The sequence below is a fragment of the Microcebus murinus genome, chromosome 23, assembly GCF_040939455.1.
Source record: "Microcebus murinus isolate Inina chromosome 23, M.murinus_Inina_mat1.0, whole genome shotgun sequence".
NCBI lineage: Eukaryota > Metazoa > Chordata > Mammalia > Primates > Cheirogaleidae > Microcebus > Microcebus murinus.
Genome location: NC_134126.1, coordinates 32131615 through 32159257, shown reverse-complemented (window position 1 = coordinate 32159257; position 27643 = coordinate 32131615). Strand labels below are relative to the sequence as shown.

Below are 27643 nucleotides of genomic sequence, written 5' to 3'. Positions count from 1 at the left end.
ACCATGCCCGGCTGATTTTTATATTATATATATTAGTTGGCCAATTAATTTCTTTCTATTTTTATGGTAGAGACGGGGTCTCGCTCAGGCTGGTTTTGAACTCCTGACCTTGAGCAATCCGCCCGCCTCGGCCTCCCAGAGTGCTAGGATTACAGGCGTGAGCCACCAAGCCCGGCCCCTCTATTTCTATCTTAAAAATGTTGACTGTTTCTTGGTATGATTTGGGTCTGAAGAAGTTTTAGAGAAGTTCTTTCAGCAATATGTAAGCCCTTGGTACTGAGTAAAGGCTGGAATCCACAAAGCCCTCTCCCTAACATTGGGATTTCTGGGTATCTAGAATTGTGCACCTTTAATAAGTATCAAGAGGCTCTAAAGGCTGGGCTTGGCAGCCCAGAGGCCTATAATCCTAATGCTCTGGGAGGCCGAGGTGGGAGAATTGCTTGAGGCTGGAAATTTGAGACCAGCCTGAGCAAGAGCGAAACCCCATCTTTACCAAAAATAGAAAAAATTAGCCAGGCATAGTGGCACACATCTGTAGTCCCAGCTACTCCGGTAGGCATGCTTCAAATTTAGACAAATTGAAGGACAGACTGTAGGTTAAGGATACTTCTAAAGAAATGAAGCTGGCAAGGAAACAAGAGGAAATGGGAGTAGCACATTGAGAGTTAAAATGGAAAGGCACAGGAGAGGAACATATATGAGCAATAGTAGACTGCCTCCATCCACCTGTGATACATGGAAATGGAAGCCCTATAAAGGCCTAAAGAAGTCAGAACTTGCTAGAGACTCTACTCTGTGTCTTTTAATACAGCCTCTTACAGCCAGCCTGACAGTTTTTAAAGCCTGAGATAGGATAATGTTTCCATGTTACCCTCTCTGCTTCTCTAGGTTAGATCAGTTGAGCAATCTGAAAAAAGATATAGCATTTTCTTGCCTTTTTAAATGTTTAAATTACTCATGGACCTTTTCTACTTCAAGGTCACTAACCTTACCATACTTAAGAAAGGTTAAATGGTGTGACAATTTCAGCAGTATTTTATTTCCAGCACTGCTCTCACGCGGCAGCCTCAGATGGCCATAGGAACATCCTCCAGGTGTGTCCCTGTGTGGATAAAATAATATTTTGATTGGAGTACAGCCAGTAAGAGGCTTTTGAGTACAGAATTTGGTCTTCTATTATGGTGTTTCATCAGTGTGGGAACAATTACATCATTTAAAAATAGTACTATTTCTGACTTAGGAGTGATGTTTTTATTATTGTTGTTAATTCCTTACCACAGGACCAAAGCTCTACAAAGAACCCAGTGCAAAATCCAATAAGCATATAATACAAAATGCTTTAGCTCATTGCTGTTTGGCTGGAAAAGTAAATGAAGGTCAGAAGAAAAAAATACTGGAGGTAAACATGTTTGCATGAAAATTAAATTTAACAACATTCTAAAACTATAGGGGTCTTCTCTATTAATTCAAGAGAACATACTTTCCTAGGCCGCCTAGAATTTCAATACTATATAAAAAGATCTGTAACTAGGTGTTTTAATTATTAGATTTAGTTTTCAAATTGGGTTCTAGAGGACTACAGATTTACCAGGAATAGACTTTAAAATTTGTCATTAAAAATAATGTCATAAAATGTGACCAAGAAATGTAACACAGTTATATAAACTTTATTCAGCAAAATGTTTAAAGGTTTTTATTGTTGTTTTGTTTTTATTTTTTATTCTGAAGGAAATGGAGAAGTCAGATGCCAACAACTTCTTAATCCTGTTCCGGGATTCAGGCTGCCAATTCAGGTCTTTGTATACTTACTGCCCAGAAACTGAAGAAATCAGTAAACTGACTGGGATAGGCCCCAAATCTATCACTAAAAAAATGATTGAAGGACTTTACAAATACAATTCTGACAGGAAACAGTTTAGCCACATACCTGCTAAAACTTTATCTGCCAGTGTTGATGCAATTACCATTCACAGCCATTTGTGGCAGACCAAAAGACCAGTGACACCTAAAAAACTTTTACCCACTAAGGCATAGGAGTTGGGAAATATTTGCTTCAGAACATTCGTGGTAAATTTGCACTTCATCTTTCCTGCCTATAGAAAATATTTCTAATTGCCAACAAGACTTTTATTAATTAAAACTGGACATTAAGCTCTGTTGTCATGAACAACTGGAATGTAAACCACAGTATTTTGGAATGCAGAAGATTCTTGCTTAGGTGATGAGTCCAAGTGATGAAGTCAATGTTTTGATCCACAAATGGAGATTTGTGTGTGTTACTGGGTTCACCTGCTTGATCTTAGATACATTGAAGCACTGAATTTTCGTGGATACTAGTTGGACTTAAGGTTGAAGTATGGCTAAGATTACAAATTATGTGTTTTATTTGTTGCTTTTTTTTTTAACCTTTTAATGTACATGCTTGTCTGTAGATGGTTTATTTTGGTATTTTTCTCTCCTGGGGGTTTATTCTAAGATACATTTGTATTTTGTTTCATGTGATGATCATGAAAGTAGGATATACACCTTCAGAAGTAACTTGCACCTTCCTTATGATGTTAAGAGAAACACTAGTGTTTAGTTTTACAAAAGTAACCATCATATTTTAATGGTGTTAGAGCATTTGCAAAAATTATTCTGCCAAGCATTTACAATTCTGTATTTATTATTCACTCAAGTATTAACATTTCTCTATTAAATAAGAAGAGGTATTATAAAGAGCTGCTAGTAGGTTCGCTTTAAAAACCACATGAGCTTAACCAAGAATATAAGAAGTTGCTGATTAAATCAGTGCTGTTTTTACACCACTTCTGGCCAACTCAGAATACTTTAGATTGTTCTTTTAACAAAAAAGGCTTTCTATCTCTTTAAAGCAAGTCACTTTATAAGCTGGCAGAAGTGAATGACACTTTGAGAGTCATCTTTCAGTCTGAAGATGTTAAGACTTCCTAAAACAAGTTCTCAAGAGGTCTTTATGTTATATTTATAACTGATATAAAATTATATTTAGAATTTTTAAACATGTACAAAGGGCTACATTTTAATTTTAAAATAGCTTCACATTATTTTACTTATATTGGGTTTTTCTTCTTCTTTTCAATCCTTTTCAAGTGGAACAGCTTAAATTGAATACACACTTGAAATCTCCTCCACATAATCTTTGTTCTTTAACAGTGTATACCAGAGGGTTAGTTGGGGAAAAACTTCATTCTCAGGAAAAGACTTGAATGATTATGTGACCCTGTTATGTTTCAGTGTTGTGACAACTGTGTAAACCAGGGGGGAAAGACAGTATTGTATCATAAATGAGATGCGTAGTTTGTTTTCTTTCATGGGAAGTAGAGATGAAAATATATACATTTCTCTAATTGAGTTGTTTAGAGAGAGAACTAATGTCTCATATGATGTAATTACTTATTTTAAAAAAAAAAAGAATAGGAATGAGATGTCCCTGAGCTGTACTTTTCTATTATTATAAGGCCTTTAGGCATCAGTGTTCTGGGTTATCAACATTTTCTGAAATGCTGTCAATATTTTACTGTAATTTATGTTCTTATATTTATGTATATTTGTTAAAACTGTAAAAAAAATTTCACAGATTTTTTTCCAGTACCTGTGCAAGATACATGTGTAGCTCAAAACTATTTGTGATCTACTGTTTGCATGTAAGAGACCAGGATATGTAACTCTTATATTTTAAGTGTATACATATTGTGTGTATATAATATATGAATATTAAAAACAGGGAAATGCACATTTTACCTTTCAGACAACAATTTCTATCACAATTAGAAGGAAATGATTGTCAAATACATGTTTAGATTAAACTAGTTTTAAAAGTATAAGTGAATGTAATCAAAACATTTTATATTACTAAATTTGTTCATTTCAGTTAAATTTCCCTTATCAAAGCAATCTTTGTGATACTATTTGGCTATTAAATAAAGAAAAATTGGATGCAAGAGAATGGAGGAACTATTTAAAACTAAACAGGACCATCCTTTATTCTTAAATTTGCGTGTCTAGCAGTTGAACTGAATGTCTGAAGGTGGAATGTGCATACTGCCGCCAGGTTCATTGCTCTCGGTATAAGATTTTACTTTATTAATGCAGAAGGAATATGGATATATTTCTTTAAGTCTGCAGATTTTTTATTATGGTGCAGCTTTTTTTTTTTAATTATGTTTTTAGAATTTTACAAATGAAAAATATGCCATTTCCTAAAGTCTGGGGATTTTCATCAACCTTCCTGAAACACACTGGTGCTTTCATCATCAGAAGTCAAATTATTATGATAATTATCCAGTTAAATTTGCCAAATACTTGTCAGGATTGCCCGTGCAGCCTGTCAGATTCTGCTATTTGACACAGCTTGGAAAGCTTTTAATTCTTCTCAGTTTTCCAATTTTGTATTAGAATGATGGTTACAGTTTTTATTTGGCTGTTTAAAGTCAAATTCAGCTGTTTAATTACGGTTTCATGGACACTGTTGAGCAATGTACAGTGAATGGTGTGCTTACCTGTCCACTCGAGAGCATTGCTTACAGATTTCTTTTAAGATGCTGTGCTGTAAAATACTGTCATATTTACTATTTCCTGGTACAGTGTAGTTTTTCCCCTTTCATTTGAATAAAAGCATGGCACCAAATGACTCCTTTTCTGTTTCTTGAATAAAGTGCATTTTTTGGTAAAATTATTTAAACTCGGGAGAACTCAACCATGTAGTTTTTCTATCCCTTAACCTATATTTAAATTTAACAATTTGAATAATATTAGATGTTGTTTCAATACTAAGGCAATGTTTAAAATTCTGTAGCTTTCTGTGCTTAGCCTGGATAGCCTATATAGCATGATGTATAAATGTCTGTGCTCATATTAATCTTGTCCATATAACTATCTTTTGGTAAATTGATAATTAAATTGTGCCAGAATTACTGCTCTTTGTCTTTGAAATTGAGCTCACTGATCATCTCTAGCCATGGGAAGCCAGTTCTTGACTGTTACTCTATACGTTTCACTTTGATTTTGCTGATTCTGCTTATTCAGACCACAGCAATAAAGAAAAAAGAGATCTGATAACAAAAAAATTCAATAAGAACTTCAAGTATAATTATATACTTAAAGAAATATCTGCAGTTATTAGGTATAAATGTGGCTCTCTACTTTGGGACATTTTGACAGGTTCTGTAGCTTAAGAACAGAGCTACATTTCCATAATATTTTCTAGTACTTTCATTTTCAAAAATGAAAGAATTTACCCCTACGACTCAGGCAATATTAGAGACATATACACAAACCCTAGAGGCTGCACACAATTTCAGAATGTGTTCTCTGACTGCCTAATTGATAGTTCTTAACTAAGGCAAAGGAAAATATTCTCTAGTGAATAGGAACAGACACCTTTACTTAGTAACCTGACTACACAGAGAGACAATAAAGAATAAAGTCCAGCAAAGGAAACATAACTAATGCTATGACCTAGGAGTCAGGAACTGGAAAACATGTCTGTAAAATGAGTTTGAAATTGTCACCCCTCAGCATTGTACAGGCGCTCAAGACATAGATCTGTGTCATCGTAAATGGCAGTTTTGCTTTTCAAAAGAAACAAATGCGATACCAATCGTTTTGCCTGTTTTGTTTTAGTTTTTATTTTGTTCTGAGATAGGCTGTCACTGTGTTGCCCAGGCTAGAGTGCAGTGGCACAATCATAGCTCACAGCAACCCCAAATGCTGGCCTCAAGCGATCCTCCTGCCTCAGCCTCCCGAGTAACTGGGACTACAGGCGCGCACCACCATGCCCGGCTAATTTTACTATTTTCTGCAGAGACGGGATCTTTGTATGTTGCTCAGGCTGGTCTTGAACTCCTGACCGAGAGAGATCCTCCCACCTTGGCCTCCCAGAGTGCTAGGATTACAGGTGTGCACCATCTCACCCAACCGATTTTGCCTAATTTGATGAGGGTTGGTGGAGGCGCACAGGTTAGAATGTCAGAGTTGCTCTTCAAATGAGTAGAGCTAGAATCTAGTTCCAGTCACCTGTTTTCGCCTCTCTGGGCATACAGGCCTTCTAGCATGTCAGTATTCCAAGGCCAGATGCTTAAACAACAGAAATTAGTTTGTGCATGTGTTTACTATTACTGTATTCATAGCTAAAGTTATCTCTATCCACAGTAGCTTATATTTATGTCAGAAAAAATAGGGAGAAATGATTACTTTCCACTGAAGAGGAAAAAGCAAATGAATGAACAAATAATGTTTTTAAGTCCACTACCCACTAAGATTTTTTTTGAACGTGTTAAGCAAAGCCACTATGATACCTGGGCTACCAGTGTATTTTATTCTTAACCCCAATCTGTTGTTTTAGGTGGCCGCATTTGTGACTTCCTTCACTTAAGTGTTAGAGGCATTGGAGGGGGGTTTGAGGACACAGGATGGCATGTGTAGTTTACAGCGCCTCTAGTTTACAGTCGTATTCAGCTGCTGGGATTCCTAGCCCAACCCAGCTACGCATACTCGAGGATTTGCATGTTTATATAAAAAAGGAGAGTGGCTCTCAACTCCAAAACAAATAGAAACTATCCACTTTAGTGGATAGTTTACAGCTTGAAAGTTCCTTTGACTTGCTTTCTCTTTTAACTTCCTGCCACTTGGGAAGAGGTGAGTATTTACTTCTCCCTGTTTTATAGATGAGGACAACGAGGCTTTAAAATGCTTTTAGATTTGGGAACTCAAAGCCAGTAAGTGGCATCAAAACTGGAGTCTTAGCCTTCTGATTTCGAATCCCCTTCCCTTTGCCACATGGCACAGAGTTCCCCACTACATTATAGATGTCGTGGAGTAAAAACACTTTATGGCCCCAGACTGTACTTGCTAAATAATGTATTAACCGTTGATGGAAAACTGGGAACTTGCAGTTAAAGTAGATTTTATCTCTCTCTCTCTTTTTTTTTTGAGTCAGGGTCTCACTCTGTTGCCTGGGCTAGAGTGCCGTGGTGTCAGCCTAGCTCACAGCAACCTCAAACTCCTGGGCTCAAGCGATCCTCCTGCCTCAGCCTCCCGAGTAGCTGGGACTACAGGCATGCGCCACCATGCCCGGCTAATTTTCTCTATATATTTTTAGTTGGCCAATTAATTTCTTTCTGTTTTGGGTAGAGGCAGGGCCTTGCTCTTGCTCAAGCTGGTTTCCAACTCCTGACCTTGAGCCATCCTCCGTCAGCCTCCCAGAGTGCTGGGATTACAGGCGTGAGCCACCGTGCCTGGCCCCAGATTTTATTCTCTTGCTCTACCATCCCTAGCCCTGAGAGCTCCCTCTGAGCCCACCCACGCATCTGACTGCTGTCCTGGACGTTCCAATGCCATCCCCTTAAAAAACCAAACGTCAGCTTCCTAGTAAAACTCCCCTTCCCGACATACAGCCAGCCACCAGCACTGAATCCTTGCGAGGTCTTCTCTCACTCCCTGTTCTCTGTCCAACATGGAACGACTTCATGCCCAGACAGCCATCAAATCCTGTCAATCTGTTCCTCATCCTTACTGCCACCGGCCTCCTGTCCAGGCACCAGTAACGCATGCGTTAACTCCGCAAGAGCCTTCGAGTGGTCTTTTCCTAATTCTATTTCACCCTCCAAGCTGTACTGCACATCGTCACTCCATTTTCCTAAAGCACTGATTTGCTCACACCATCCCCCACTAGTCAGAGACTCGGCGGTGCCTTGTTATCACACCGTAAAATCAAAATCTTGGGATCAGCATTTAAAGCCTGAGCAGGCTTTCCCCAACCTACCTTTTCAGCAAAGCCAGAACACCTGAGAAGGAAATACTCACTGGGCACGATAAAACTGAGAAAAGTTTGACATTTCAAGATAACATCACAGTAGTCATGAAAGCAGTTATTTTGCAGTTCAGCACTGTTTTTATTTTGAATTGCAAGGAAGATGGGGATGGGGTTTTGAGGTGGTTGCAACCTTTTCAGTGCTTGGAACCACTGAAGGTATTAATCCTGGTTTTCAGTCTGCTCTTATTATTTTTTTTTTCAGACAAAGTCTCACTCTGTTGCCCGGGCTAGAGTGCCGTGGCATCAGCCTAGCTCACAGCAACCTCAAACTCCTGGGCTCAAGCCATCCTCCTGCCTCAGCCTCCCGAGTAGCTGGGTCTACAGGCATGCGCCACCATGCCCGGCTGATTTTTTCTATATATATTAGTTGGCCAATTAATTTCTTTATTTATAGTAGAGACGGGGTCTCGCTCTTGCTCAGGCTGGTCTCCAACTCCTTACCTTGAGCAATCCTCCCGCCTCGGCCTCCCAGAGAGCTAGGATTACAGGCGTGAGCCACTGCGCCCAGCCTCAGTCTGCTCTTAGACACAGACCTCTTCAGAAAGGCTGACCTGCTTCAACCTCGATATCACAACCTGCCTTCTATCAAAGTGACTTGTACATTATAGCTCATCTCCAACAATGTGTAAGTTCCCCGAGAGGAAGCACCGTCCAAAAGTCTTTGTATCTATTACATTACTTTATAACAGTGCTTGCCCCAAGGTAGGAAGGGACTGTTTGCACAGTCCATCGAAATCAAAGGTGACCTTAGGAATGGGTTTCACTGGTCAGTGGTAGGATCACAGCCCTGTGGAGGGACCCCCACCAGTGCCAAGGGGATGCTGCCAAATTCCTGCTGCAGGTAACTAGAAATTTATACTTTCTATGAAATCACTGAAAAGTAATGGCAAGTCATAGTTTAGAGGTTTTTGTGAGCAGAATCATTGCTGCAGAGAAAAAAAATGTTACTTCCTTTCCAAACAAATTCTCGGGCCATTTTTATATTGAGGGACTTCCCTAATGCTTGTTTTTAAGTTTCTGATGGGTTTGTTTTTTACTTTTCAAAGAACCCTGGAGCTGGGTGCAGTGGCTCACACCTGTAATCCCAGCACTTTGGGAGGCCAAATTGGGAGTGGGGGGGGATCACTTGAGGTCAGGAGTTTAAGACCAGCAAGAGCAAGATTCCGTCTCTATAAAAAAACAGAAAAATTAGCCAGGCGTGGTGGCACCTATAGTCCCAGCCACTCAGGAGGCTGAGGCAGCAGGATCGTTTTAGCCCAGGAGTTGAGGTTGCAATGAGCTATGATGACACCACTACACCTTAGCCCAGGTGACAGAGCGAGACACTATCTCAAAAAATAAAATGAACCCTTGAGCAGCAAAAACCTGCTATGGAAGAAAGAGAGGAGTCGAGACTTTCCTTGAAAGCGTACACACTCCTCCTCCTAGCCTCCACTCCAATCCCTGACCCGCTCCCCCGTGTCCGCTAAGAGCCAACGGTGATGTCTGGGGTACACGGGGCCCTGGGACAATCACACAGCTGCAGGCCACAAGAATTTCACATTGAGTCATCCCTCAGCAGTACGGGCTGAAGCTGAGTGCTCATGTCTAGCTCAGATGTCCTTTGCCAGCTGGTCCATTTTTAGTACCTGAAAGTTTCTGAAATCAATGAGCATCTGAAACATACTGCAGGGCCCGTGGCATCCAGGGCGGGGTCCCCTTGCCCTTGCCAGCTGTGTGCCAGGCGTCCCTTAGGTGGTGAGGCTGCAGGGCAGGAGCAAGAGCTGCTGCTGCCTCCTGGCCTCTAACTGAACCCCCCCTTTAGCTTCCCCCACCCCCACAAGGTCTTGTGGTGCGTGGGGCAGCTGCTCTTGGTGGCCAGCCAGTGATAGTGACTGTAACAGAGGACTCCCCGTTCCCAGTTCAGTCCTTACCAAGATGGGGAGTGGAAACAAGGAGACCTGGCTTTGCGAGATTCTCCTCCCACCCAGGACTCCAGTTCCTGCTCACCTCCCGCCGACCACGCTGCCCTGTCAGATTATAATTTGATAGCAGACCACAGAGTTTCCAGTTTCCACGTCTTAAAGTAGGCATGTCCCGTCAGCAGTTTCTCTGCAGCTTCTTGTCCGTCACCCTGTGGAAACCACCGCCAGGGTGACAGTAGGCACCACGAACCGTGGTGGTTGAGTCTTCCAGACCCCTAGGTGGGGATCCTCTCTTCATAGATTCACAGCGCAATCCCCACGACATCGCAGACCCCCCGCCGTGTGCAAAGCAAGCACCGTGTCCCGGAGGGGCACCAGCGCCAGCAGCGGGACAGCCAGAAACGAGAGTGGCCCTTCCCGATGACCCAGCCGAGGAACCCAGTGGCGCCCATGAGCTCAAACCTGCATCAGAGCTGGCTTCCACCAGAGCGTCTCGTTTGATCGTCACGACACCCCTATCAAGTATATTATCACACTTATTTCACTTTTTAAATTTTATGTATGAATATTTATTTTAGAGACAGGGTCTCGCTCTGCCGTCCTGGCTGGAGTGCAGTGGCACAATCATAACTCACTGCAGCTCTCAACCCCTGGGCTCAACTGATCTTCCTGTCTTGGCCTCCCGAGTAGCTGGGACTAAGGGTGCACCACACCCGGCCGATTTTCCATATTTTTTGTAGAGATGGTGGGGGGGTCTCACTATATTGCCCAGGCTGGTCTCGAACTCCTAACCTCAAGCGATCCTCCCACCTTGGCCTCCCAAAGTGCTGGGATTACAGGTGCGAGCCACTGCACCTGGCCTCATGCCTACTTTAAGATGTGGAAACTAGAAACTCTGTGGCCCCAAGACCACAGAGCTATCAAATTATAAATCTGACATTTAGACTAGACCCTCACTACCAACCATCTCATCTGTTTGTTCACTGATCAGAAACAGATGCAATGACATAAGAAATTTATATGATAAATTCTACACTGTAACACAAAGAGCAGGGTTTTTAAAAAAGTTTTAAATTTAATAAACGATGTTAGGAAAGCTGGATAGAAATCTGAAAAAACATAGATTACACACTAGGTACATTAAAAATGACTAAAAATATTTTTTAACTATAAAACTGAATATTTTTACATTGTCAAAGTAACATTGTACCCTCTGAAACTGCTAAGAGCAACAGATTTGACTATTTGAAATGTAAAACTAAAATAACAAAATAGCTAAGAAGAAAAATCTGGAAAAATAATTGAATCAACTGGGATTGTGATTCATCTTAAATATGTAGTTCATACAAATTAAAAAGAAATAATAAGATTATAATAGATAAATGTGTGAAGGACATGATTAGATAGTTCAAATAAGAGGAAATAAATATGGAAAGATTTTTTTCCATCTCATTTGTGATCAAATAAATGCAAATTAAAATGAATCACCATTTACCTCATTACCTATTAAATGGAAAAAATACACATTGCCGATGAACATCTAACAAGATTGTGCTGAACCTAATGTCCACATACAATGCCAGTGACATTCTAAGTCTCTAATCACTGTAAACATTTGTATCGAGCAATAAAAATTTGTATAGCCTTTGATCTATACAAGGGCATTATTATTATGAAAGTGTTGAAGAGGAAAAATGTCATAAGTGGATTTATGTATTATAAATTTCTATAACAGTTAAAAATACCAGAAACAACCTAAATGTCCAAATTCAAGGCTTTAGAAAATTAAACAACATAGATAAATGCGGATTCCTCTGGTATTAATATTCATTGAGAGAAGCAGACCATAACACTGTGTCTGCCCTAATTACAAATATGCCTGAAACCGCTGTGTAGAAGAATACACGCGTGGAGGATATCTGCAATGGAAGGTGAAAAAAAAAATTCAAGGACGATGGATTTTTGAGTGAATTCTTTACTTTTGAGAACATCTTGAACTGGCTGGAAGGAAATTCACCAAAACGCTAAGCACGGCCGTGCTGAGTGAGGTCTGGGATGTCTTCTTCCGTGTTTTGTAATGTGATTGTCATTGGCTTATATGATGAAAAAGGCAAGTACAGTTTTCAAAATTTTTCCTAAAAACGTTAAAGATAAGATTATTTATACAGGAAAATGAAAATGGGAAAAAATAAGTTGTAAGAGCTTAAATATAGCTCACAAAGGGACAGAAATAAATGTACTCCTGAAAGCAATTTAGTTCTAAGCATTTATTTAAAGTGTCACCTCTGTTCTCAGGCTGTGCCAGTCACGCTCCCGTTGCCCCAGGAGTTTGTTCTCCCTGGGCAGGGTCAGACGGGGCAGCTTTGCTCACACCGGCGGAGAGTGGCCGCGTCCACAGCCTGTAGGATGGACGTTTCCATCAGTTGACTTGGGAATCCTGTGGGGAGTCCTGGGGGGGGGCAGCAGAGAGAGCAGCGTGGGGGCGCTGGCCTTGGTCACTGCACCTGGGATGCAGCTGCTGCGTCCCCTGGCAGGCTGGCGGGCACCCTGGGAGGCCAGGCCTGGGCAGTGTCCCTGGTTCTGACCTTGGCTGCTTCCTCCCATCCAGACAGGTTGGGTAGGGCCCACCCCACCCAAGCCCCGGCAGAGAAAATCACCCTATGCTCTGGGCCGCCGACTTCCCTTGGGTACGGGGCCACGGCCCAGGAAGCAAGACTCTCTGTGTTTTTTTTAAAACAAACAACCTACTTCTACTTCCCCTCACCCCCTGCCTACAGTCCCCCCTCTGCCTGCTCACCCCATTCTCCTTTTTCCCCTGGCGGTTTCCTTTGCCATCTCTAGCTTTCAGGATTACTCAGACCCTCCAGGCCCGGACTGAGGTGCCCGCAGGGAGTGCAGTGCACAGCGTCGGGCCTGTCCCTGGCTGTCTCCGGGCTCTGCGAGCACCGGCTGCCAGCTGGCCAGGGGAGGCGGCCGCAGCCCCCGTGCCGGCCAGGGCATGGGCGCCACTCACAGCAGCCCTGTGCTCAGACGTTACAAGATCTGCTCTGAACCTCCCGCATCCCCTCGGGTTTCTGCCATCTGAGCTGGGTCTCCGGGGAAAACCCAAACCTGGAAGCTGGACTGCAGGTGGAGGGGCAGGCGGGTCCAGGACTGCCCATTCCCCGGCCTCGCCCCCCGCCTGCCTCGCCCGTCTTGCCATTGGCCTGGGAGAGAAACTCTCGGCAGGAGCAGCCCAGACACACGCGCGCGCAGCTCTGCCTGAGCTCTAGAACCATTTTCCACCCCGCTGCGGGGATCTCTAAACATGAGAGGGACCCCGAGCGAGGGCGCGAGGGCGACCGCATGTCCTGGACTGCCCGGAACGATCCTGGTTTGTGGCCCAGGTTAATTATGATGGTGCCTCTTTCACTCTCAGACGCATCCTGCTCTGGATCAAAAATTATTTTGTCGCCCGACTTCACATCAACATCAAACGGGACACGCAGACACACCTGCCCCTCTGTGTTCTGGACAATTAAGGGGACACGTCCATACGGTCTCTAAGCAGAGAAACCCCAGGCCTATCGTTGCCGCCTCTCTGCGAGCTCCTGATACTGCAGGTATCTCTTGAGCAGATCCTTTCCTTTCTATCTTCGCTGCCAACAATCTATTCCAGACACAAACACCAAAACCTACTGTGGAGTCTCCCTGGCTTAAGCCTCTGCCCTCTCCCATCCACAGTTCTGCCCGCCATTGATCGTTCCCAGATTGGTGACTGGTGGCTCCCACCGCCTACAGTCTGCAATCCCAAGCCCTGCACAGTCTGGCCTCGGCCTCCGTTCTTGCTTCATCTCCCGCCACCCGGCTCCTGCCCTGGGCTCTGGTCACACCAGGCAGACCGCCTCTTGTCCCAGGAAAAGCTCGCCTTCCTACTATCGCCTCCTCCTAGCCTGACGCATTCCTCTCTTTTCTCATTTGACCTTCGCCTCCTTCCTGGAACTGGCCCCCAGCGTCATCTCCTGCAACCCCTGCCTGATGCCCCCTCCCGTCAGATGCAGTCGCTCCCTCCTCAGAGCCCCAGGAGGACTTTGTTTTTAACATTTGCCACGGTTTGTCTCCCGGCGTGGGGGCCGCTGCGCGTGTGTGTCTCCCTCCCGCCTAAGTGACAAACCTCTGAGGTCAAGAGTTGCATCTCCTGCCGTGCCCGAAGCACGGCCTGCTTCTCGGGGAGGCCATGTTCACGGGACTGACTCAAACACAACTGATAATCCACATCAAATCTGCGACACCAGGGTGCCCGACCCGTCAGTCACTCACTCCCGGTGATAACGGTGCATGCAGCCTTTGGGAGGGCACACAGCACCGTGACACTAGTCCCGACACGGCTTCTCCCGGGAAGGACTCCGCTAAGCAGAGTCAGACGTAACTGGACGCACCCCTCCCCGTCCTCTGCCCCCCACGTCCCACCACCCACCCTCTTCCTTCCCACCCTTCTCCGGGAACCCCTCCCTCGCCCTCCTTCATAAGGCGTCTCGGCCCGTCTAAGGCCCTGACTCCCAATTTGGGACCACTCATCCCGTGTGTCATTAGGCGTCACGCCTTGGACTGTGCTCGCGTCTGCGATTGGCCTAATAGGCCTCGCAGGAAGCGGGAAGATGGGAAGAGCCGGGTGTGAACCCCAGGCGTTGCCCCCTTTCCGGCAGGATAGTCTGGCCACGCCGCTCCCTCGCGGGTTTAAATCCCTTCCTCCCCTTGGCTTCGCGAGGACCTGGATGGTCAGAGAAGCCACTCTCGGGGTCGTTTACCCCGGAATCTCGGGAGGCTGACAGGGGCGTGCGAGCTCGGGCGCCAGTCCCCGCTCAGGGTCCCCCAGACCCCGCGTGAACCAGGTTCCTACACTCGGATGGGAGGACGGGAGGCAGCCTCAGGCTTCGTCCGCCTCGAAACCCTGGGCGCTGAAACCAGACAGAGCAGCGCAGCGCCGGGCTGGGAAGGAGCCGGGTGGCGCGGGGACGGCTCAGGGCTCCGGGCATCCACCCACGGCCTACCGCACCCCGACAGCAGGCCCGGAGGAAGTCAGGCGCGTACCCCGATTTCATGAAGAAACCGAGCGACTGAGGGGGAAGCCATGGGCCAGGCTCCTGCGGGGAGGCAGCAGGTCTCCGGGCCTGAGGACAGGTCCTCGTCCTCGTCAGCCCCTTCTGCCTGTCCCCGCCCTTCCCCCTCAGGACAGCCCCAAATCGGAGGCCACCATCTCCACCACGGAGCCTGCCCCTCCCACCCCCCCACCTTCCTGCCCACCCATTCGCGGGTCCGGGGTGGCAGGAAGGGAGGTGCCGGGCACGGGCCGTGAACAGCAACCCCCTCCCGCTCAGAGCCGCCGCCGCCTGCGCCCCGTCCGCACAGGCCTCACCCCGGCCATGCCCCCCACCCAGCCCTGGAGCCCCAGCCCTGGGGGGGCGTCCTGGGACTACTCGGGGTCCGACGGCCTGGAGGAGGAGCTGGAGCTGTGTCCCACCCGGGACCTGCCCTACGGCCACGCCTACGTGCCCGCGCTCTACCTGGCGGCCTTCGCGGTGGGGCTGCTGGGCAACGCCTTCGTGGTGCGGCTCACGGCCGGGCGGCGCGGCCCGCGGCGGCTGGTGGACACCTTCGTGCTGCACCTGGCGGTCGCCGACCTGGGCCTCGTGCTCACGCTGCCGCTGTGGGCCGCGGCGGCGGCGCGCGGCGGCCGCTGGCCGTTCGGCGAGGGCCTGTGCAAGCTGAGCTGCTTCGCGCTGGCGGGCACGCGCTGCGCGGGCGCGCTGCTGCTGGCGGGCATGAGCGTGGACCGCTACCTGGCCGTGGTGAAGCTGCTGGACGCGCGGCCGCTGCGCACCCCGCGCTGCGCGCGCGCCACGTGCTGCGGCGTGTGGGCCGCCGCGCTGCTGGCCGGCCTGCCGTCCCTGCTCTACCGCGGGCTGCAGCCGCTGCCGGGCGGCCGGGGCAGCCAGTGCGGCGAGGAGCCCTCCGACGCCTTCCAGGGCCTCAGCCTGCTGCTGCTGCTGCTCACCTTCGTGCTGCCCCTGGGCGTCACCCTCTTCTGCTACTGCTGCATCTCGCGCCGCCTGCGCCGGCCGCCGCACGTGGGCCGGGCCCCGCGGAACTCGCTGCGCATCATCTTCGCCATCGAGGGCGCCTTCGTGGGCTCCTGGCTGCCCTTCGGCGCGCTGCGGGCCGTCTTCCACCTGGCGCGGCTGGGGGCGCTGCCGCTGCCCTGTCGCCTGCTGCTGGCGCTGCGCTGGGGCCTCACCATCGCCACCTGCCTGGCCTTCGTCAACAGCTGCGCCAACCCGCTCATCTACCTCCTGCTGGACCGCTCCTTCCGAGCCCGCGCGCGCCGCGGGGCGTGTGGGCGCGCCGGGCGCCGGGCGCGCAGGGCCAGCTCCTCGCTCTCGGGCGCCTCCTCGCCCTCCAGGGACGACAGCTCCGTGTTCTGGGGCCGGCCCTGACCGCAACTGCTGACCCGGTCGCTGCCCCGCCGGTGGAGCTGGAGGTGGGCGGCAGCGCAGCGCCGAGGGGAGGGGAGGCCGGGCCGGGGCTGCGCTCCCGGCCGCGCCCGTTCTGCTCCAGCCCGCGCTCCCCACGCCGGCCGAGCTGATTGAACCCCCAACCGGGCTGCCCAGACCAGCTGCTCGCTCAGCGCGGCCGGCGCCTGCGCTGATTTTCTCCAGTCCCGGAGAGACCCTGTGAGACAGAGCAGGCACACAGCCTCCCCAGACAGGAGGGCAGCCGATTTCCTCTCTGCCTCAGCCAGAGTAGCACCGGCCGAGGCCACTCCTTTCTCTGCCCCCTCTGGTCCCCGACAGCAGCCCGTGCCTTCTGAGAAACGCCTTCTTCAAGCCAGACCCTCTGGCCCTCTCACTCTCCAAAACGTTCTAGAGAACATGGGGATCCACAGCCCTGGGTACTGGATCGTCTTTGTAGCTGCCTCGACTGTGTCGTTGGGCACCATCAATTCCAGGCTTCATTTCCAAAGCTCACCAAAGCCGTGGAGACCAGCCCCAAAGGGAGTGAGCCGCCCCATTCGTTCCTCTGGACATTTCTCCCCAAGTGATGGCCCGCCCTGGTTTGTGTCTGGTGACCCTTCTCCGCTCTCCCACGAAGCTGCAGGACTCACCTGGAAAGTCGTTCCGGCCTTCCCTCTGGACAGAGGCTCCTGAAATCCCTCGCCAGGCAGTGGGATTCTCCTCCGCTCAGCGGGGCCCCAGACTCCGGTGTGTGAGTGCGCCTCTCAATAAACACTCGCCAGCCCTCGCCTGACAGCTTGCGTTGCTTGAGCAGTGGGACAGGAGTGAGTGTCGGCAGGGAGGGGGTGGCACGCTGGGCCAGACAGAACTCAACGCAGGAGTTGGGGTTGACCTCAGGATGACGAGGACTTGGGGGATGCGGGGACCGTGACGGCCAGCTGCACTGTGACCCCACAGGAGGGCAGCAAATTGTTTCTTCTTATTATTTTTAAGGACATTTCCCATTTTGAAGGTTAAAGAAAGGAAACAAAAAAGGTGCAAGGGCATCTGCCAGCTAGGTGTCACTTCAAAGAGGACATGTATCATTTCAATTTTCAAATACATATTGGGCCTTTTTTCCTACCCTTTTGAGACCTTCCAGTACAAATGTTTGGGATTAGCTGGGGATTTTTTTTTTTTTTTTTTTTTTGAGACAGAGTCTCACTCTGTTGCCTGGGCTAGAGTGCAGTGGTGTCATCATAGCTCACAGCAACCCCAACTCCTGGGCTCAAGCAATCCTCCTGCCTCAGCCTCCCGAGTAGCTGGGACTGCAGGCATGCACCACCATGCCCGGCTAATTTTTTCTATATATACATTTTTAGTTGGCCAATTAATTTCTTTCTATTTATAGTAGAGACGGGGTCTCGCTCTTGCTCAGGCTGGTCTCAGAACTCCTGACCTAGAGCCATCCTCCCGCCTCGGCCTCCCAGAGTGCTGGGATTACAGGTGTGAACCACCGAGCCTGGCCAGGATTAGCCGTTTTCTGCCGCTAATTTATCCTTCGCCGTTTTTTATCGGCGGGGGTGGAAATTCACTATTTATACTTTTGATTTGGGAGGATTCGACCTAAAGGCGTTTCGTTCAGTACGGGGAAAGGGACTCAGTGATTCTGCTCTTCTTGAGAGGCAGATCCTGGCCAGACAACGCCACAGGCTCTGGGGCAGTGCCTGCTCCGATGGGTACCTCCGTGCCAGCCCGGGTCTGAAAACTGGCGTCCTTTCTCGGGGTGTCCAGCCCCTCCCCCATCTAACCCCGCTGCATTCTCTTGCGCACTTGGGGCTGTGGGTTAGAGCAGGTTGAACATCACACCTCGCCTGGACCCCACCTGTCAGCCGCTCCCAGGTTAGCCTGTCAGACAGAGCATCTATGCGCATCCCCCACCCCACCCCCCTTTGCCCCGAGGGAGGCGAGGCTTGCAGACAGTGGGGTCACCTGTGCCAGCAGGACGCAGTTCAGGCCCCTTGATGGCAGAGAGCTCGGTTGTGTCTCGGCCCTCCCGAAATCGTTCTGTTGTACACGGCCGAGGCCCCGAGTTTCCGGGATAGGGAGGCCGACTCTCCTCTGGGTCTGAGTGTGGCGGGTCTCGGGTACAGAGGAGGCACTTCCCAGGCTGTTGGGACCCGGTCCCCACCCCCACCCCCGCCAGGTTGCTCTGACTAGATGGGCTCCCCGAAACACCCGGGGAGAGGCTTCTCCACGCCCTAGGAGGCTTCCATCTCCCCCGCTGCAGCTGTCATCGGACCCGCACGGCACGTCCCTCCCGGGGTGGAACCGTGCTCAGTGTGGGGAGAAAGTTCCCTCCCTTTGTGTGAGTAGATCCCTGAATGGGTCCCCCATGTGCCCCTTGGACATTTTCTCTGGCGTGCAGACGAGAATGAAAGAGGACCAACGAGCTCCCCGCCTCCCACTAGGGAAGGTGGGGGCCGCGTCCCGAGCAGCTGGGGAACGGGCATTCGCACGCGGGCGCTGGCCGGAAGACAGCCGGACAGCCAGGGGATTCTTTGCAAAAACAAGTTGTCGATCTGTGTCAAGAGCTTTAGAACTTTTCATGCTCCATCCCGATAAAATGTTCACACCTTCTGACCCCCCTGTGGTTTCATTTCTGACACTCTCTTCCAATGCAATAACACTCAATTTTAAAAGTTTGATGCAGTGAGTTATAGTTTTTAAAGACTTAAACATGGCTGTGTCCGGTGGCTCACGCCTGTCATCCTAGCACTCTGGGAGGCCGAGGCAGGAGGATTGCTTGAGCTCAGGAGTTTGAGACCAGACTGAGCAAGAGTAAGACCCCATCTCTACTAAAAATAGAAAAAATTAGCTAAGCAATTAAAAACAGAAACAAAAAACTAGCTGAGTGTGGTGGCGCATGCCTGTAGTACCAGCTACTCGGGAGGCTGAGGCAGGAGGATCGCCTGAGCCCAGGAGTTTGAGGTTGCTGTGAGCTAGGCTGACGCCACAGCACTCTAGCCCAGGCAACAGAGTAAGACTGTCTCAAAAAAAAAAAAAAAAAAAAAAAAGAAAGAACGTGATAGAATTTGAAGAACAAAGGGAAAGACACCACATTTCAAACTGGGTGTTTTACCAAAGGGCACAAAAGAAAGGCTGGCTGGCAGTCTGGATAACACAGCAAGACAAAACTTTTCTTAGAAATATTTTTTATAAACATTTTTTTTAAGAAAATTAGCCAGGTGCGGTTGCACATGCCTGTAGTTCCAGCTACTTGAGAGGCTGAGGGAGGAGGATCGCTGGACCCCATGAGGCCTTGTTCTTACAGGAGGCTGCAGTGAGCTACGATGGAGAGTGCCACTGCACTCCAGCCCAGGCAATAGAGCGAGGTCCCATTACTAACAAAATTTAAGGAAGGAAGAAAAGAAAGGCTAGAAGGGAATACAATAAATGTTAGCGATGATTGTGTTCGAGGATTGTGTTAAGAGGGTTATAGATCCTTTTCCCCCTCTATTTCTTTTTTTTGTTTGTTTGTTTGTTTTTTTTTTTTTTTGAGCTAGAGTCTCGCTTTGTTGTCCAGGCTAGAGTGAGTGCCGTGGCGTCAGCCTAGCTCACAGCAACCTCAAACTCCTGGGCTCGAGCGATCCTCCTGCCTCAGCCTCCCGAGTAGCTGGGACTACAGGCATGCGCCACCATGCCCGGCTAATTTTTTTTTTTATATATATATCAGTTGGCCAATTAATTTCTTTCTATTTATAGTAGAGACAGGGTCTTGCTCTTGCTCAGGCTGGTTTTGAACTCCTGACCTTGAGCAATCTGCCCGCCTCAGCCTCCCAAGAGCTAGGATTACAGGCATGAGCCACCGCGCTTGGCCTATTTCTTTATTTTCAAAATTTTCTATAAGCTTTTCTTCAAAGGGAGGCTGAGGCAGGAGGATCAGTTTGTTACCAAACAGCAAACCGCTGGAGCTGCGGTGAGATGGGGAGAGGTCCTCTCCGTCACGGGCCACCATCGTCCTTGTCCTCGCCACCAAGACGACCGTATCTGCTCAGGCTGCCTCACAGACCAAAGATCACCTCCTTGAAAGCACTGTGCGAGCTGTGGCATTCACACAGCAGCACATGCCGGAGCGGCCTGCAGGACTCGCTGGCTCCAGGCGGGGCTGCCCACGCCCCAGCCTTGTGGCCCCGGGGACAGGGGCAGAGGACAGGGGGCAAGGGACAGGGGCAGGGGACAGGGGGCAGGGGACAGGGACAGGGGACAGGGGCAGAGGACAGGGGACAGGGGCAGGGGACAAGGGCAGGGGACAGGGGCAGGGGACAGGGGCAGGAGACAGGGGCAGGGGACAGGGGCAGGAGAGCAGCTCGGGGTTTTCACCAGGAGGCATCTGGGCAAAGGCTGGGCACGCGGGGCGGGTGCGACTCTGGTTGACTTCTTGTGACTGATTCTGGGCTTTCTCCTCAGCTCCCTCGCCCCACGGGTGCTTTCTCAGGGCACGGTGTGGGAACCGGGGGCGGGTGAGTGATCCCGAGAGTTCAGCAGAGTGGCAGCGCCCCAGGGCTGGCACCCCCGCTATGACTCAGCCCCCGCCACCCTGGGGGCAGAGTGAGGGCAGCCGACACCTGCGGGGACATCTGGCCTGTTGGAGCGCTGAGTCCCTGTCCCTCCTCGGGGTGGAGCGCCCTGCAGGGGGTCCTGGTCCCAAGGCAGCCCCAGCCTCAGGCACTGGGGGGTGGGGGTGGGGGGAGCAAAGGATGGGAAGCCCAGAACCGCCTGAAGAAGGAGAAGAGGAGAGGAAGCCAAGATTCGAACTCACCCCCTCCTTCCTTGTCATCAAAACCAAAAAGCGTGTATCGGGCGTGTGGCTGCATCTTCCAGGAAAGCAGGCCCTGCCTGGGACCTGCGTTCGCGTAAAGCTCGTTTTGTTCATTCTAAGAATGAGGGCCAGGATGGGAAGTCGCTTGCGCAAGGTAATAAAAGCACTGCGCTTTAGCCTGGGTGACAGAGCGAGACCCTGTCTCTAAAATAATAACAATAGCAACAGTGGAAAAAAAAACAAACACACCTATGTAACATGTTGCACATTTTTTATTTTATTTTTTTTGTTGAGACAGAGTCTCACTGTGTTGCCCGGGCTAGAGTGCCGTGGCGTCAGCCTAGCTCACAGCAACCTCAAACTCCTGGGCTCAAGCGATCCTCCTGCCTCAGCCTCCCGAGTAGCTGGGACTACAGGCAGGCACCACTGTGCCCGGCTAAGTTTTTTTCTATTTTTAAGTTGTTTGGCTAATTTCTTTCTATTTATAGTAGAGACGGGGTCTCGGTCTTGCTCAGGCTGGTCTCGAACTCCTGAGCTCAAGTGATCCTCCCGCCTCGGCCTCCCAGGGTGCTAGGATTACAGGCGTGAGCCACCGCGCCCGGCCTGCACATTTTTTAAAAGTTGATACAAACGATTTCATAGATTCTAATGGCCCCGTGGCAAGTGGGAATAATTAGCTTCACTTTATTGCTGATAAAACTGAGGTTCGGAAGGAAAGTGGCGTGGGCAAGGTCACAGGCCGGCAAACCCTGCAGCTCAGACCCTCCTCTCTGCCTCCCTCCTCCCCGGCAGGACACAGAGGCGCTCTGGATTTCGAGCCTGGCTCCCACTGGGCGACTCCCTGACCCAGGCTCTCTGCTAAGACTTTGAAGAATCCCCCCGACCCTGGTTATTACAGGCTCTTGTTTCTTTTTAAAGGAAACTATAAAGAAAAATATGAAAAACACCCATTATTCCACCATACGAATACCTTAGAGTATCTTTCTATGTATTTAAAAATACATACATGCACATTTTTCCCAGCTACATTGGGGTCAGTCTGTATAATGTCTGTGCGACCAAACCCCAAGTCCATTGCGTTCCCAAGCTGTCACCTAGCGCCTGGCACAAAGTGGGCCCTCAGAAACCACTTGTTGAATAGATATTATGTCTTGTTTTGTAGCCTGCTTTCTTCACTTACCAAGTTTTATTATATTTTATTGTGTCATTGAATATGATTCTAAAACACGACTTTTAGGTGACATTACATCCTTAACTATACCCTTGTTTATCTAACCAAGCCCCTAATCTTTTTTCCATTTTTCACTCTTATAAATAATTCTGCAATGAACATCCTTATACAAAAATCTTTGTGTCCGTCTCTAATTCTTCAGGGCAAATTCCTAGAAGTGGAATTAATAATCAAGGATTATGAATAACTTAAGACTTTTGAAAATTGTGCCAACTGTTGAAAAATGTACATTCTTCCTAGAGTTCTATGAGCGTGCCCGTTCACCACACCCCTAACAAACAGCGCTAGGCATCGTTGTTTCAAAAAAATATCTGTCAATTTGGTATCCGCCCAGTTTAAAATGAAAAATATTTTACTATCTTGTTATATAATTTCAAAGACCTTGGCCAGGCGTGGCGGCTCACATCTGTAATCCTAGCACTGTGGGAGGCAGATGCAGGAGGATCGTTTGAGTTCAGGAGTTCGAAACCAGCCTGAGCAAGAGCAAGACCCTGTCTCTACTAAAAATAGAAAGAAATTAATTGGCCAACTAGAAATATATAGAAAAAATTAGGCATGGCGGGCATGGTGGTGCATGCCTGTAGTCCCAGCTACTCAGGAGGCTGAGGCAGGAGGATCGCTTGAGCCCAGGAGTTTGAGGTTGCTGTGAGCTAGGCTGATGCCACGGCACTCACTCTAGTCCGGGCAACAGAGTGAGACTCTGTCTCAAAACATAAAAATACAAAAATAAAATAAAAATAATAATAATAAAAGTCAAAGACCTTTTATATACAGCATCCCATTACAACATCTCTCTGAAGTAGGTGTTAAAATAATAGCAGGTATTTACTGAGCACACATGAGAGGCACTGAGCTGAAGCCTTTATACGTCATCTTATTAATCCCTGCATTAACTTTAAGGGACACATGATATTATTGTCCCCATTCCACAGATTAAAACATTGAACTTTGGAGAGTTTATGTACGTTGACCAAAGTAGCTTGCCTATAGGACTTGTGCTGCTGTCCCTATTTTGCAGATGGGAAAACTGAAGCTCCAGGAGCGTGGTCGCCTTGCCAGGGCCTCACACACAGGGCAGGACTTAAAACCCAACCCTGCGGGTCCACAGCTCAACGCCCCTTCATGTTCCGCCGGCTCACCAGCTGCGGGCTCACCCTGCTTCTCGCCAGTTAGTGTTGAACCAGAGGGTGCCCCGCGCTTTAATCCTAGGCAGCTGTAGACGGGCCCTGCACCGAAACGGCCCTGGTTCTGTTCCCAAAATCAGGCTCCCCTCGCTGCGGAGGCCAACACTGAAGTGTTTGGTCCACATGGTGACAGGCGATGGGGCCTTTTCCGGGGCGCTGGGGGCAGGGCGCGGGACAAACCGCTGGCAGCGCGGGGCAGCAGGAGCTTGGCTTCAGTGGGCAGCGAGCCCCAAGCGCAGACCTCAGACACCGGCTGCCGGCCGGGCGGGGCTGCGGTTTGCCCCCGGAGGTGCCAGACGAGGGTGAGTAATCTGACTGCTCTCGCTGCTCTGAGAATGACTGTCTCCCGCCCGCACGTCGCGCTCTGCCCCCCACACCGGGAAACCGGCGGCCTGCCTGGGCCGCCCGCCGCGTCCTACAAGCACAGAGCCGGGGCACAGAGCGGGCCAGGCTCCCGGCCTCTCCCTTTCCAAACAAAGTCCTGTTCTTTATGCGACCTATCGCCCCAGGCCCTCTCAGGTGTCAAGTCCTGAGATTATCGTTGCCGTAAAGATAGGAAAGTGTAACAGGGAGACTGAAACGGCTCAAGATCCTTCGCCCCCAAGTGCAATTAATTTTTATTTTTGTCTACCCTCTTCCTGCCCCTTCTCTATTCGCGATCACATTTTACATCGCTGCGATCAGGTCGTGTGGTGTTTTTTTTTTAATTTTGCAGACTATACTATAACATTTTTCTGTGCCACTATAGATTTCGTAATTGTCATTTCTGAAGGCTTCCTTCGGTGGCTAGACCGGGGTGTAAACCGCCCGTCTCCCTGCTGTTAGACGTTTACGCCGCGCAGGAGCCCTTGCTTTTGGGACTGTGCCGCAGTGAACGTCTTTTCCACCTAGTTCAGGGCTGACTTTGAGTGTCTGTTTCAAACTGAACGAAAGCCCCCGCCAGCTGCCCCCTCTTTGAGGCTCTTCCCCGTCTCTGCCTCCTGTGACAGACGCTATCACCTCTTTCGTCCCTTCTCCTTCAAAAGATCGAAACCCCCTCCACAGCAGCAGCCGTGGACTTGTGACAAATGCATTTTTTTTTATGGTACTAGTTGTAGGAAATTCATTTCATTTTTTTTTTAATTTCAGCATATTATGGGGGTACAAACGCTAAGGTCACATACATTGCCCTTGTCTCCCCTCCCCCACACACATGCATTCTGAAAGCGCTCTGAAAGGGCCTGGCGGGCGGGCTGGGCTGGGGGGCTGTGGCAGGAGGCGGCCTCCAGGGAGAAGCTGCAGCCCGAGCAAAACGACAGCAGGGAGCAAGAGGAACGCTAATGAAAGGACACGCTGTTTCTTGCATGAGCCGAACTTTAAACTCTCCCGAGTTAAAGTTGCGCTTTCTCTTGTTGGAAGAATTCGAAGAGGGACAAAAGGGCTAGGCGAGGGCACGGTTAGCTGGGCTTGACCATGATGGAGATATGACACTTACGAGGTGGACAGGCATGGTCACTGCGCCACCAGGGGCAAATCGTGAAAACAGAATACATAGCTTGAAGTAGAATGTGGACCTATATACGCAGAAGCCCCTCCGTCAGTTATTAATAGATTTGTAAAAAAAAAAATTAATATGCACGGAATAAATAATTCCAGTGGGGTGGTGGATGCATGGAGCATACCAGTGTTAGCAAGACGGCAAAACTCGCAGAGCATGAAAGCTGCACTTTCAGGAGCTGAGACGTCTGACGATGTCCAAGGAAAATCTGAAGCTTCCACAGGCACCGAACATACAACGATTAATTTTAGTGGATCTCAAACTCATCTTAAATCAACAACCTTCTACCCATGTTAATGTGTGGATCAGGCTGGGCGCGGTGGCTCATGCCTGTAATCCTAGCACTCTGGGAGGCCGAGGCGGGCAGATTGCTCGAGGTCAGGAGTTCGAAACCAGCCTGAGCAAGAGCAAGACCCTGTCTCTACTATAAATATAAATTAATTGGCCAACTAATATATATAGAAAAAATTAGCTGGGCATGGTGGCCCATGCCTGTGGTCCCAGCTACTTGGGAGGCTGAGGCAGGAGGATCACTTGAGGCCAGGAGTTTGAGGTTGCTGTGAGCTAGGCTGACACCTCGGCACTCACTCTAGCCTGGGCAACACAGTGAGACTCCGTCTCAAAAAAAAAAAAAAAAATATATATATATATATATATATGTTCAGGATTGTTTTGATACCTGTATTTATAATTTAAAAAATGTTGGAGGGGTTGATCATTTTCTGTTAAAAGTTGTTCCTGGCCGGGCGCAGTGGCTCATGCCTGTAATCCCAGCTCTCTGGGATTGCTCCAGGTCGGGAGTTCGAAACCAGCCTGAGCAAGAGCGAGACCCCGTCTCTACTATAAAATAGAAAGAAACTAATTGGCCAACTAATATATATATAAAAAAAAAAATTAGCCGGGCATGGTGGCGCATGCCTGTGGTCCCAGCTACTCGGGAGGCTGAGGCAGGAGGATCGCTTGAGCCCAGGAGTTTGAGGTTGCTGTGAGCTAGGCTGACACCGCGGCACTCACTCTAGCCTGGGCAACAAAGCAAGACTCTGTCTCAAAAAAAAAAAAAAAAAAAGTTGTTCCTGTATGTTACGTGTAATAGACATGGCAAATATTTGTTGCAGTCTTTGTTTAACAAACCGTGCATTTAAGTTTAAGTGAAATCAACAAAAAGGAAATAGGTGTATGGATATGTGATTTTGAGATTAAAGTTAGTCTTAAAATGTAAATAAAGTGTCCTCGAAAAAAAAAAGTAGACCAGCACGTTGATAAAATGGCAGTGTGTGTTAGCGATTATACACAGGAGTTAAGTGCACAAACTCTGGTGCCACTACCTGAGTCCAGTTCCCAGCTCTGCTTCCCACTGTCCCTGTGACCTTAGTAAGTTATGCACCTCTTTCCATCTCCGAATCCTCTTCTGTGAAATGGGGATAATACTTCTTATCTCCCAGGGCATGTGTGAGGGTTAAATGTGCTGACTGTGACTATATGGAACATGTTAAGTATTATATGTTTGCTATAATTATTAGGAGTAAAATAAACAATAAAAATTATTGGGAGTCAAATAAACAATAAAAATATTTGTTAAGTGGAATTCCATAGAAGTCTTGAGCTAGAATTTAAAAATATATAAGATTAAAAAATAAATTTTTAAAAAATAAATTAAAAAAAAAGAAAAAAAAAGTGGAATTGAGTTCTACCATGGTTTTGGATTCTCTTCTTAAACTCATGGATTCAGCACACTTGTATTTTGCATTTACTTCTGTGCCAGGTGGCGCGCAAGGCCCCGGTGCCACGGAAATAAGAGGGACTCCCAGATCTCCTACAGGACCACGATAGATAATTTGAGTCTTCACCCCCCCCACACACACACTAAAAGAGATGGGAAATGTAGTCCTACCCTTATAAAAGAAGAAAATAAAAGCCACACGGATCTTTAGTTTTGAGTGCAATGTTTCTTTTCCTTTCCTATCTCTTTTTCTTGAAACTAAAAATCATACAGAGAATTCTGTGCCGCGACTGGGTCGCTCTGGCGCATTGCTGATTTCTGGAGAATGAGTGATCGCTGTGTCCCCAGGGTGAGGGCCTGTGGGACGTCCCGGGACACTTTGTCTCTCTGGGCTGGGAATTTCCTGCCAGAGCCCAGCGCGTTCCTGAAATGAGCGCAACCGAGTGAGGGCACCGTCCACAGCGACAGTCCTGTGTCCGGCGCCGGACAGCCGGCCTGCCCCAGACAAGGCCCCGGCACTGCTGGGGGGTGGACAAGGAGACCTCTCTGATCCCCATCGGCCAGAAGATTCTCAAATCCCGAGACTGTAGGCCTAGCCTGCTCTCCAGGGACTTATCTGGTTTATTGTCTTAAAACAATTTTTAAATATCTTATACAATGCACCCGTCAAAACGCTAGAGGCATACATCCATCAATAAAAAAAAATTTTTTTTTCTCATATAGAGTTTTGTTCTGATGCCGTGAGTGCCGTGTTGTCAGCCTAGCTCACAGCAACCTCAAACTCCTGGGCTCAAGTGGTCCTCCTGCCTTAGCCTCCCGAGTAGCTGGGACTACAGGCATGTGCCACCATGCCCGGCTGATTTTTTCTATATATTTTTAGTTGTCCAGATAATTTCTTTCTATTTTTAGGAGAGACGGGTTCTCGCTGTTGCTCAGAACTG

At 48.6% G+C, this 27643-nt stretch overlaps 2 protein-coding genes and 1 long non-coding RNA gene across 8 annotated transcripts in view; 2 read left to right on the top strand and 1 right to left on the bottom strand.

The window, feature by feature from the left end:
- Window positions 1–4648, top strand: part of CAMSAP2 (calmodulin regulated spectrin associated protein family member 2) — a 79918-nt gene extending 75270 nt beyond the window's left edge. For all 5 annotated transcript variants that reach the window (XM_075996980.1, XM_075996979.1, XM_075996978.1 and 2 more), the window contains 2 exons: window positions 1281–1399; window positions 1729–4648. In XM_075996980.1, coding sequence (XP_075853095.1) covers window positions 1281–1399; window positions 1729–2034 — 425 coding nt within the window. In that variant the 3' untranslated portion in view covers window positions 2035–4648. The remainder of the gene's footprint in view (window positions 1–1280; window positions 1400–1728) is intronic.
- A 7049-nt stretch (window positions 4649–11697) lies between these two features.
- On the bottom strand, window positions 11698–17204 carry LOC142863859 (uncharacterized). 2 transcript variants are annotated; one of them, XR_012914493.1, is made up of 3 exons: window positions 16880–17204; window positions 12022–12187; window positions 11698–11873 (listed from the first exon to the last, which is right to left on the bottom strand). It is a non-coding gene; the product is annotated as an uncharacterized LOC142863859 (long non-coding RNA). The 2 variants fall into 2 exon arrangements; XR_012914494.1 differs by lacking the exon at window positions 16880–17204 and adding an exon at window positions 14809–14920.
- GPR25 (G protein-coupled receptor 25) lies at window positions 15094–16286 on the top strand. The gene has a single exon (XM_012744394.2). It carries the CDS (start codon window positions 15141–15143, stop codon window positions 16209–16211), a length of 1071 nt encoding a protein of 356 aa, XP_012599848.2. The 5' UTR covers window positions 15094–15140; the 3' UTR covers window positions 16212–16286.
- Window positions 17205–27643: the final 10439 nt, after the last annotated feature.

Bases quoted from the DNA above. Each gene is read 5' to 3' on its own strand.
- GPR25 (XM_012744394.2), top strand. From the start codon at position 15,141: ATGCCCCCCACCCAGCCCTGGAGCCCCAGCCCTGGGGGGGCGTCCTGG.